At 44.7% G+C, this 12041-nt stretch overlaps 1 protein-coding gene across 4 annotated transcripts in view; it reads left to right on the top strand.

Moving 5' to 3' along the window:
• Positions 1-12041, top strand: part of LMO4 (LIM domain only 4) — a 143266-nt gene that overhangs the window by 120539 nt on the left and 10686 nt on the right. For 2 of the 4 annotated variants that reach the window (XM_045367784.3, XM_045367776.3), the window contains exon 3: positions 9291-9529. In XM_045367784.3, coding sequence (XP_045223719.1) covers positions 9294-9529 — 236 coding nt within the window. In that variant the 5' untranslated portion in view covers positions 9291-9293. Of the gene's footprint in view, positions 1-5735; positions 6546-9001; positions 9093-9290; positions 9530-12041 lie in introns of those variants that run through there. The other 2 variants (XM_005542809.5, XM_065519195.2) reach the window with 2 other exon arrangements.

Genomic DNA, 12041 nt, shown 5'->3' with positions numbered 1-12041 from the left:
AAAAATGCTGAGAAGAAAGTCTATTTTATTCTTCAGTTATTTCTCCAAATTTGAAAATGGCTTCTCTTGAATGTTTTCCTTTTAAACGAAACTTCCGAAAAAATTATTATCTTAGACTAAAGGTCTTAAATATATTTTCAGTGATTTCTTATCACAGAGAAATTGACAAATTTGCTTTCTCTGTCAGAATGTTTTGAAGCTAGAAAAGAAGTGGTGATTCATCAAAAACAATTTTATTATGAAATTTGATTTATGTTGAGAAATATAAATGATGACGTTATAATGTGTAACCTCTGTGTGGAGGGAACACATTTTAGTCAATTGAGTTATTCAATTTTATTATTTAAAAAAATCCATATCTGGTTGTTCTTTTTATTCTAAAAAATTTATGGTGCTGTACAGAGTAGAAATGTGTGCTTTCCAAGTCCAAGGACAGCCATGGATTGTACTTCCCTCATTCCAACAGAGTCATTCATTACAGTTGGATGAATAAATATTTTCATATTTTCATCAACTTTTTTTTGGTGAACAAATAGAAACCAATGTTGTACTTTAAAATACATCTTACTACAAATCCATACAGAGAAAAAGCTTAATTACATCAATACTAGAATTAGAACTGACACTAACAAAGGAAGTTATGGTTTCGGGCCCTTGAAATTTCTGAATTAGTAGCCTTTCTTTTACCAAGAAGAGTTAGTGGGAACATAAGGGAGAATGAATTACATCTTAATGCCTTAGTTTCTCTATCACTAAGTGCTCATTTCCATCATCTTGGAGAGAAACAGTAATTAATTTTAAACGGAATTGCTGTTTTCCACTGGATTTATAATTTTAATATATATTCTTAGTAATAACCACCTCACATATATACAAGTGGCCCAGTCATCTATACACCCTATTTTGTAACTATTACTAAATTAAATCTATCCATGCAAAGACTTCACTTGACTTTAATAAGCAGTGCATATTGACCCACTAGACCGTTTAAAAGACCTTAATGAACATATAATACACTCACACATATAGTCTGATAGCTTATTTGTAATGATAGATGCAGAATATCACTGTGCTTGAATATTGTTGACAGAATTCAGGCTTAGAAATAGGTAGTATGAGTAAGCCAAACACTTTTTTCTATGGTATCATTGCCGTGAAACAGATTCATATATCAAGATTTGCTGGGCTGAGCATGATGGCTCACACCTGTCATTCCAGCACTTTGAGAGGCTGAGGCGGGAGGATCCCTAGCAGCCAGGAGTTCAAGACTGGCCTGGGCAACCAGTGAGACCCCTGTCTCTACAAAAAAAATTAGCTGGGCGTGGTGGTATGCACCTGTAGTTCCAGCTGCTGGGGTAGGGGTGAGGGGGGTGAGGAGGTAGGAGGATAGCTTGAGCTCAAAGTTTGAGGCTGCAGTGAGCCTTTAGCCTGGGTGACCCATCCAAGACCTTATCTCAAAAAAAAAAAAAAATTGCTGATCATTCTGAGGCAAATTGGGGGACTTGTAATATTCTGTTGCTGTGCTAATAAACTTTTATGAAGACAATGAGTAATTTCATGACGCTATTTTAAAGTAGCCTTGCTACATCAGGCAAAATGCTGGGTCACAGAGGTGTTTCCTTCTTTCCTATTATCGTTTTCACCTTTCCATCAACTCTAGGAGTTTCAAATACCTTAATCAAATAGAATAATTAAAATCAAAATATACATCTTAAATTATATTTGCAATCACATCGTCAATGCTGTTTCCTTTTCCTCAGTGATCTGTTATTTTCTTGCCATAAAATCAACTTCTTCACTATGCCTGTTTATTACCTTAAAAAGAGTAGCTAGGGTAGAACTTCCTAAGTACTGATTAATGTAATTTGGTGGGATACTTACCAAACGTAGTTATCTGGATTGCTTTAACAAAAAACAAACAACAGTATTCTAATAAGGCAACTATCAGAAACACTTATCACATGAAACATTTAGGGAGATATTTATAAATAATTTTGAGAAAGATGAAAAAGGCAGTCAGTAAATTCAAAGTATTATTAAATATTATCAATATTTTAAAGCCAAGATATGGCTCCGTGAAATATATAGGCTTTTCGAAATGTTGAGTTCTACGTAAATTCTTCTTCTTATTATTATTTTGCAACAGAGCCTTACTCCCATTGCCCAGGTTAGGGTGCTGTGGCACAATCATGGCTCACTGCAGCCTCAACTTCCAGGGCTCAGGTGATCCTCCCACCTCAGCATCCCCAGCAGCTGGGACTACATGTACCTGTCACCACACCCAGCTAAATTTTTTTATTTTTAGTAGAGGTGGAGTTTTGCCATGATGCCCAGGATGGTCTTGAACTCAAGGGATTCACCTGCCTCGGTCCCCAAAGTGCAGGGATTACAGGCATGGGCCACTGTGCCTGTAAACTCCTATTCTTAAATGAAGCAGCAGGTCCCTGACTCTACTTACTGTACCATACACCCCACTGCTCAGCTGACAATGCCACCACAGAAAACTGGCCCAGGACCTAACCTGCTCTTCCTTGGGTTTTGTCTGTTGGTAACTACTGTTCCCTTTTCTCTCCACACCTTTTACACTCTGGAATTGTTGTCCTAGACTCAAGCTTTTTGTATTCACGTTGGAGGAAACTTTCAATATCAAGGGATCTCTGTGATGGCAGCAATAAAGTTGAGCAGATTTTTAAAAATTTTCCTTCCTAAAAAGACATTCTTCAAAAACAGTTTTGCATTGATTTTAAAAGGACAGAATATTTGTTCCTGAGAAAGAGCTGGGGCATGTTGTCTTGGAGGTCATCTTAGCATCAAATAGTCTAGACCTTCTCCAGACATTAAAGGCTGCACAGGTCTGTGTAGAACCTCTGGCTGTCCATGGGAGATTCTTAGAGAACTGTCACTTGGAGAAAAGAATGATTATGATTGAAGGACATAAACAAGAAGGGAAGCTATGAACAAATAATCCTGGGGCAAGTGGAGAAAATGACAGCTTGATCTAGGAGCAGTATGGTTCCCACATTTAATTAGGATTCAAGAAAGAAACAATTTACGTTTATCTTTCTTTTCCAAAGCTCCCTACTCTTATATCTCACTGCAGATGAGTAGGATGAATGATGAATGTGTGATAGCAGCAGAGGTTGTTTCAACTGTGGGGCACGATATAACATTATTTTGAGTTAGGCAATTTTACTTTATACCAGGAATATTACTTTATGCGCTGTTTTAAATATTTGTTTGAAGAATACTCGAATACAGAATTTCTTTACCCATAATGAATTTGTGTGTGTTTACACAGTTTTTGTGTTTCGCATCAGTGGAAATAAAAGATTGACATTGCTACCCACTCAACCAGGCACTTTCAGACCACAAATCAGGATGAGAAAGGACTGCTAAACGCAAAGAATGCAGAAATAAAGACTACCCATAGGTGGCGCTGTGGTTAAAGTACACCTGAATTTTGATTACAGTGACTGTATTTACTCCCCACCTCTCAGAAGAGAGACTGTTAGCCATTATCGCTTTTGTATTTCTATAAACACACATCAGCAAATAAAGCTCTCTGGTAATACACTCCCATCCACTCCAATCTACCAGGACATGTTTAAAGACCTCACTCCGCACAGAATTAGAGCTGAAGCACTAAAACCACCTTCTAAAATGTAGGCCTTGTAGCCTAGAGCTCTGTTATTCAAAGTTTTATCCATCTCACTCTCCTTCCTTCCACAAAAACTACCGGGATCCTTTGGATAATCACTCAGTGATAGCCGAACATGTGTCTGGTTAAATTTCTAACATTCCCTTCAGGAATTAAGATTTCGTTTTAGTGCATATTCTTCAGGAAAAATACTGAAAAGTACCACAATTCATTATACATCTATGCATATGTGTCCTATCTAAGAAAATCACTTTAAAAAAGAAAAAATAAAGACCATTTGGCTTAATTCTCTCATTCGTGGATGAGAAAATTAAGGCCCAGAGAAGGAAATTTACTTGCACATGACAAATCATAACTTAATTGTAGTCCACTAAGATCTTGTGTCATCTCGCTTTATTATAAATTATTTAAAAAGTGAAAATGAACAAGGGGGATTCAAATGTATTATTTGTTTATGGGGTTCCTCTCCTCATCTGGTTTAATTGAGTTTTCTTGACTAACCTTCACGCAGCATTACATCTTTTCTAAGTTGGTCCTCTTTAATCATGCCCACCTGCAGCTGTTTTCTGTGTAGGACATGTTAATTACTATTATAGTTTTAATGACTTTTTTTAAAAAAAGTTTTTTATAGGTGCACAAGGTGAATTGATTGTAACAGTGCAATTTTAAATACAAATCAATAAAATTAATTCATTTAGTTTTAAGACGCTAGAATTAAAAAATGACTGTTTGAATTGATATTTAAAATGCCCTCTACCTGATTGTATGAGCAATAATTATTCTTTCTTATGTAGCCTTATTAATTTTGATGGTTTGAAAGACAGAAATCCCCCAAATAGATACTATAGATGTTCAACATCTGCATTGTCTCGCCTGATTCTCCTTCAGGTTCCTTTCCTCAATCTAGCAGTAATACGAAAACTTGCCCCACAAGGCTGGTTTTACTTAATGATACTTAGCAGAAGGGCTTTGCACTTTCATGATAATTTCCACCACAAAAATCTCTCTGGAACTTACTAACAATAATCAGGCCTAATATTAGCCTCAGTTTGGAGATTTATTAAACTTATTTGGCAGAGTAGATAAAGTCGAACGCCTAGGTATGCAAGCATCTAGGCTGTGCTTCGGCCTTGGAAAAACTCAGGCCAGCACCCTAAAAGCATTCCTCAAAACTTGATTTATACTAGAAGTGACATTTCTTACTCTCTAGAGGCTGTGAGATTGCAAATCTCGCAATTACTTCCATTGCTTTTGGGGGCTGTGAGAATTTCCGCCTCTCATTCTCCACAGTGAGGAGGGTAGTCGGGCAAGGTTTTCTCCCTGAAGTTTTCGTCAACTTTGAAAATAAGGACTGTGCTCCCTACATCACCAGCAATTGACAAGGATCCAAGAAATGCCTGCTAGGCACTTTCACACTCGGGTAAATCTGGGATGAGGGAGGCTAAGTAGGCAGTATTTAGCTAGCAACTATTATTTCCTTTATGTTTCTACCTTGTTAACTAAGCTTCCACTACGGTTCATAAATCTCCAATATCGTGAATTAAAGAAACAACAACAAAAACCCTCTTCTGTGTGCGTGTGCGTGAGGGGATAGAAGTTCACTGCCCTAAGATGCAGGACTTATCTTCCCAAACAGGAAGAGACCCATTTCTGAGAAAGATGGTAAGTTTCCTAAGGGTCTCCTCTCAGATCGAGGGGATGGCAGTCCCCGAGGAGCGAGCGGGCGCGGGTCCTCAGGGTCCCCGTGCGCAGAGAAGGCAGGTGAGGCCCCCCCGCCCCACCGGGTCTCGGCTCCGGATCCCGGGTCGCGAAGGTCAGCCCAAGCGGGTCCCCGGCGCCAGGCGCCAAGCGGGTCACTTCTCCCCACCTGATTCGGGCCCTTCCCTTCTCCTCTGTCGGCCCGCTCCGCCGCCTCACTCTCTCCCCCGCCCCCCAAGTCTCGTTTCAGTCATCCCTTTGTCCTTCCCCGGATTGGCAGGTTTTATTATTCCGCCTGAACAATCCGGCCGCCCAGTGGCTGAGGGTCGCTGACGTCGGAGGCAGAGCCGGGGAGTAGTTGGGATTTTGCTCTGTCAGTAACACATGTGTAAGAGCCGCGGAGGGAGCGAGCGAGCCGGCTAGAGGCCAGCGCCGCCGCCGCCGCCGCCGCCGCCGCCTCCTCCGCCTCCGCCTCCGCGCCGGGCAGCAGCAGCCCCGGCAACAGTCCCGGCAGCGGCGTAGGCTCCAGCGCGTCGGGCCTGGCCGGCCGCAGCTCCCGACTCCTGGGCGCGCCTGCCTGCCGGCCTCCGCACCGTCCGCCGCCGCTCCCCGGGTTTCTGTGTCTGCGGCTGCTCCCGGGCGGAGGTGCAGGGAGCTCAGTCGAGCCGCCGCTTCCAGCCCGGAGCGAGCGAGCGAGCTAGCAAGCGCGCGGGAGGGAGGAAGGCGGCGGCGGAGGAGGAGGAGCGGGAGGAGCGCGAGGAGCGCGGGCGGGGGCGGGGGCCGCCGGGCGGGGGAATATACAAAGTGAAGCCACATTGCCAAACTTGCAGCAGCGATTGCAGCAGTTGCTGCCGCTGCACCGCGCCTGAAGCCGCGTCGCGCGGGCCGAGGGCTCCTGCAGCTGCTCGCGCGCAGCCGGAGGCGGAGGAGAAGGACGAAGACTGAGACTGACACTTCTGCTCCCGGCCGCCTGCCACTTACGCGGGGGCCCCCCAACCCGCCCCAGAGCAACGCGATTTAAAAAAAAAAGCCGCCCTTAGCCCCCTCCTCCCCTTTCCTGCTTCTGCGAGAACTCCCTCCCTCCCTCCAGCTCCGCCAGCCCAGGCGCCCCTTCCCTGGAAGCCGAGCGGCTTCGTTCGCATTTCACCGCCGCCGCCTCTTGCAATATTGCAATATAGGGGAAAAGCAGGTAAGGGGGCGGCTGGGGGAGCCGCGGGCCGGGAGGTGGGAGAGAGAGGGAGGGGGCCGATTCGGGCCAGGGCTGTTTTCTTTGGCTTCCTTCCCCTTACCGTCCCAAATTGCAAGTAAACAATACGTCGCCTTAGATAAAGCGCGAGTCTGAAACTACCGAGGCCGGCCTGCGAGCTAGCGCGGAGGGCAGCCCCGGGCCGCCAGCTTTGTAGCGGTTCCTGCTTACAAAAGGGCTCTTCTTGGAAACGGGGCTGGTGGGGACCGTAGAGGGGGTGGGATATTTCTAGTTCATGAGGGAAAGGGCAAGGGGTGCTTAGATGAGGTTTTAAGTATGAGAAGTAGTGTGTTTGGGGGGGTGGGGATAGTCACGATAACCCCCCCCTTCTAGTAAACACTAATTTTGAAACAGTGGCAGGAAGGGTCTAAGTGAGCAGGATTCGGTATTGCTAGTTCTTTTTAAAACCTCTTGGTTTATAAGTCTTTTGTTACAATCCAGGAGAAATACGGTGAATCACCTAATTAAAATCAAGACATGAATTAAGCATCCATTTTTGTACTACAAATTGCCAGCGTTACGTTTGTCCCTCCCTTGGTCTCCATTAAAAAACACCAGAGACGTTGTTAAAGGGGGGCAGATTTTGCCTCTAGCTGCCAGTTCTGCTTTCTATTTCACTGACTATCCCAGGACCTAAATTGCTTGGCTATGTAATTACTAGAGTATAAGCCTATTTAACTTAAAAGCTTTCTTCTTTTTTTTTTTTTTTTTCCAACTCTAAATGAAACTTGATGAGGGCCCGTCCTTAGTTATCAGGGGAGTCAGTTTCTGGTCAGTCCTCTTGATTCATCTCTTTTAGATTTAATCAGCATTAAGGTATTGCTTGTCCTTAAGAGCTTTAGCTAATGGGGTTACTGGATGCTTTTCTCAGTGTAATGTTTCCTTTTCAAAAAAAAAAAAAAATACATATATATTTACCTCTCACTAAAGATGGGGGCGGGGAAGAGCTGGGAATCTCCTCCCTCTCTCCTTTTAAAAAGGAATTCGGAGCGATTAAAACGTTGGGGGAAACAGTTTAAAGACCTAGGGCAGGAAATGCAGATTCATTTGGGTTAGGGCTGAAATTGTAACAAAAAGCAATTCCTCGAGTAAATGCATCAGATAAATCAATTTACATAAAGGTATGATGCATTCGGATAAATGCAATGCTAATGGGTTTTAGAGTGGTCCTGTTTCCAAAGTCTCAGGGTTTTGTTACAGCTTAATTGGTGCAGTTCTTATTCTGGTTTATTGTGCGGTCACTGGACACACGTTCCGGGACTCTTTCGGAGGAAATGTGTTTAAAATCGGCCTATTTAAGGAACCCGAGTCCCTGTTTCGTTCGTTCCTTCCTCGTTTTTTTGCAGCAGCCAAGTTGGGCCGGGGACAGGCAAAGTTCGCCTTCTTCTGAGGTATCAGCTGAATGTCTTGAGCAGATAGCCGGGAGCCTCAGGGGGAGCCCACACTCTCAGCTTACAGAGGACAAAGACAAAACAGGCTGCTTAATTGGCAGTAAATAACTTGATCTTTTTATAGAATAAGTGACTAGAGGAACACTAGGACTTTATTGGACTCGGAATTGAAGGCAACAAATTAATCGGTTTAGGCTAAGCTTTATAAATTGATTTCTATATTATATCCCAGTTGCATCTCTTGTGGCATTCATTAGAGTGGGGAATTCTTTTTTAAAGCAGTTTTTGGTGACAGCAGAACGGGCTCGAATTTAACTTGTGCATCCCTTAATGCTGCCTTCTCGCACGTTATCTGTAACGCCGACCCCCCCCCCCCTTTGGAGGAACAAAGCTTTAGCATTTAAATTGCTGATCAAGGGCAGATTAGTGAGACCAAAGTGGAGAGTGTTTGTATAGGAAGTTAACAGGCATCCTAAAGTTCAATGATCTATTATTCTTGCCTGTGTCCTGAAAACCCAGAGAAAACACTCATTGATCTTCAAAATGAAATGAGATTTGGAACAATAATGGGAGATGGCGGTCACCACAATGGCATGTGAAAGGTGCTGCTTAAAATACGAAAAACCAGTTTCGCAACTTTACACACTGCACCCCCTCTGCCGTCACCTTGCCTTCCCTCCCACCACCACGCTCTCCATCTTCCGTCTGCCGGTCCCTCCCTCCTTCCCTTTCGGAAAACCGAACTATTTCCAACTTGTGAACTCCTGCTGCACTTCCCAGGGCAGAGCCCGGGAGGGAACGAGGCTCCGGCGGGGCCGTCGCCTCACCACTCCCCTCGACTCTGTCCCGGGGCCCGGCGGGGGCTGGGGAGGGGCCGGGCACGGCGGTGGGTGGGTTTGACCCTCATTTGCTGCAGGCGGGCGGCGGAGGAGGGGGGCAGTGGGCGGAGGCGGGGGCTGGGAGGAGGCGCCGCGAGGGGTGGAGCGCGCGGCGGAGCCTGCTCTCGGAGTTTTGACAGTACCGGAGCTGAAATTGTCAGCGGCGGCAAGCGCTGGAAAGTTGAGAGGAGCTCGTGGCCCCAGAACAAAGCTTGAGAAAAGTAAACAGGCGGCTGGTGCCGGCGAGCCTCCCTCCTTCGCTCTCCCCCTCAGCCTCCTTCCCGCCCTTGCCCTGCTGTTTCCTTCCAGCAGCTCCGGGGGGAGGAGGGGAATGGGCTTGCTCTCTCTCCGGCGATTACTAACTTTTGCATCGCCCCTGTTTTGTCTTTCTCTCCCTGTCCCCTTCCCGCCCTCTGCAGACCATGGTGAATCCGGGCAGCAGCTCGCAGCCGCCCCCGGTGACGGCCGGCTCCCTCTCCTGGAAGCGGTGCGCAGGCTGCGGGGGCAAGATTGCGGACCGCTTTCTGCTCTATGCCATGGACAGCTACTGGCACAGCCGGTGCCTCAAGTGTTCCTGCTGCCAGGCGCAGCTGGGCGACATCGGCACGTCCTGTTACACCAAAAGCGGCATGATCCTTTGCAGAAATGACTACATTAGGTAAGACTTCGCTGCCTTTCCTGGGGATGGGCGAGCAGAGCAATGGCAAGGCCAAAGGTTAACAGGGTTGTGAGGAAAGGAGCAGGCACCTATGGCAATACATTGCAGCCTTCACCTCAAAAATCTTTTAGTTGGCGGAATTTAAAGGGTTCAGGAAGCATGTTGTTAAGTCTTCCAATATCTGATGGCAAATTAATGGCAAATGCCATACTAAGTAAAGACCATCTGGTGGGACTGGGTCATTAGATGCACAAAGGTTGAGCACCCTCTGGTCGCAGAGTTTAAGTGGTCAGCCTCTACTGGACTACAGGCTAAAAGCAAACATCTCAAGTGGTAGTTAAGGTGCGTTCTTAAAACAAGGTGGGAACTCACAGAGGAACTCGGAGACAAAGGTTGACTTAAAAATACAAGTGTAGTTAGTGAGAAATGATTTGTCTGTAGTGATGGCTTATTACGATATTTACATGAGCATTTTTAAACTTTCTTGAGTGGAAAGCTGTGATTCATTCTTTGTGCTCCTTGAGAAAAATGCTAATTATCCATCAGTTTAAAGACTTGTAATTCTTCTTATAGAGAAAAAAAGCCCCAAGAAATAAAATCTAGTGATAATGTTTCTCTTCATACTGTTACTCGGAGGCTTGCAATAATTCAGTTAGTGTGTGGTTTGCGATGTAGAATTTGCAGTTTTTTTCAGTGGAAGTATGTTCAGGTTTTGGGTTTTTTGTTGTCGTTTGTATCACTGCCCTTGATCCTCAAAAGAGATTTAGAAAAAGAGGCTATAGAATTATACTAATCTTGCATTTTAAAGCAATGTATAGGAACATTCATATGTCCATGTAAGCAGTCTTTTCCAACAAGTTGCAGTGCAATTAATGGAAAGAATTCAGGAGGTCAGGTGCCTATAGGATCTTTTCAGGTGAACTCAAGCTACTTAAACTCATTAATTTGAAAGGAGGCATTTGAAGGATTACACATTTAATTTGAGTAAATGGTTTGATAGACTGATGCACATGAATGCTTCTAGGAGGTGTTCTGTTTCAACATCCAGTAATTAAAAAAAAAAAAAAAAACCCACACGCACACAGTTGATACTAGAAAACCGCACACTTTTAAGAAGAATTTCATCCTTTGTAAATTTGTCCTAAACCTTTGTCTTTGAAGTGATTAGTAGAAAATTTTCTTCTTTCTTCAGCGTGGGTAAATCAGTGGATGAGATATTTTGTTCAAAGTTTAGCTCCATTGTGATTCGCCTTATTCTGCGCCTAACATTGCAGAAGATGCCAGTGTAGTTCAGAGCTGAGTGTGGATACGTTTACCCCAGTGATATCATTAGTTGTAAGATGATGGAGTAAAAGGACATTTAGTGATTTTGATAATGCAACCTGTGTCCACTCTGCTGGCATCCTCAATCAGTCAAGTAAAATAAATATAGGAAGGGAGAGGGCTTTTATTTTTAAATTAAGATGGCAGCATTAATTTCACTAAGTGTTCTTTTAGAGGTAAATGTTGGAAAATCAGCGGGAACATGGGTGTAATGTTTTCTGGTCCTCCTTCCAAGTAATGCCATGAGCTTTGACAGTATTGTAATTAAATAGAAAGCAAAACTGTGGTAAGAAAGGAGTGTGGCTTGAAGTGGAAAAATTGACAGTGCTGTTAAGATTCCGTGAATGGTACAGATTCATCTCTTCTCCAAGTGCCTTAAAAAAAAACAAAACAAAAACAAAACCCAAAAAACCCCTCGCTTCTGATTACAACTAATTAAAAAGAAGATGGGTCCACTTGTATTCCCCCAGGACAAGTTCAGGCAAGTGGCTTCCTGGGAATTGTGTCCATTCTTTTCTCTATTCTTGGGGCCAAATGTAAATGGCCTTTTGGTGTTTTCCTGTGCCCTAATGGAGCAATGGAGGATGTGTACCCAGCCCTGAGCCTTAATTAATCGGATCTACGTTCTTCCTTTTTTCCCCTCTGAATCTGGAAACTGGAGCCAGGCTCGCCCTTGAACTACATGCTACCCCGAGGACCTTAGATCTTTCTAGGAGAGATGAGTTCTAGCTCAGTACCAAATTGATGGCCTCATAGTTTGCTCAGGGTTCACCAGCAGCTGTGAGCCCCCCTTCCCCTCCAATTTAAGAGATTACTGAAGTCTTCCTTCAGTGTTCCTCTCAGCCCATCAAGATGCCCAGAGGGTGGGAAGGTGGGAAGACGCAGACGTTCCTGTTCTTCTCAGCTACCCGCTCCCCAGTGTCCCTCAAGTCCACTTGTTGGAGGAGCTTTCAATGCCGCAGGGATCGCTGCAGAGGAGTGGAGTAATCTGCTCGCCCGCCGCCAGGTGAAGGGGACCCCTTGGTCCGACTGAGACCACATAGCGATTTACTGAGGGGCTTTTAAACTGTCTTGACTTTGAGGTTGTGATTTTTTGAAAACAACCAAGGTCTTGCTGAAAAGCTGCGGGAGAGCTGGGAAAGGCCTGCGGGAAAGGCCGGCCTGAGCGCGGAGGAGGGGGCTGCAAGAG

This window comes from Macaca fascicularis, chromosome 1, assembly GCF_037993035.2.
Source record: "Macaca fascicularis isolate 582-1 chromosome 1, T2T-MFA8v1.1".
Lineage (NCBI taxonomy): Eukaryota > Metazoa > Chordata > Mammalia > Primates > Cercopithecidae > Macaca > Macaca fascicularis.
This window is presented reverse-complemented; position numbering and strand designations above follow the sequence as displayed.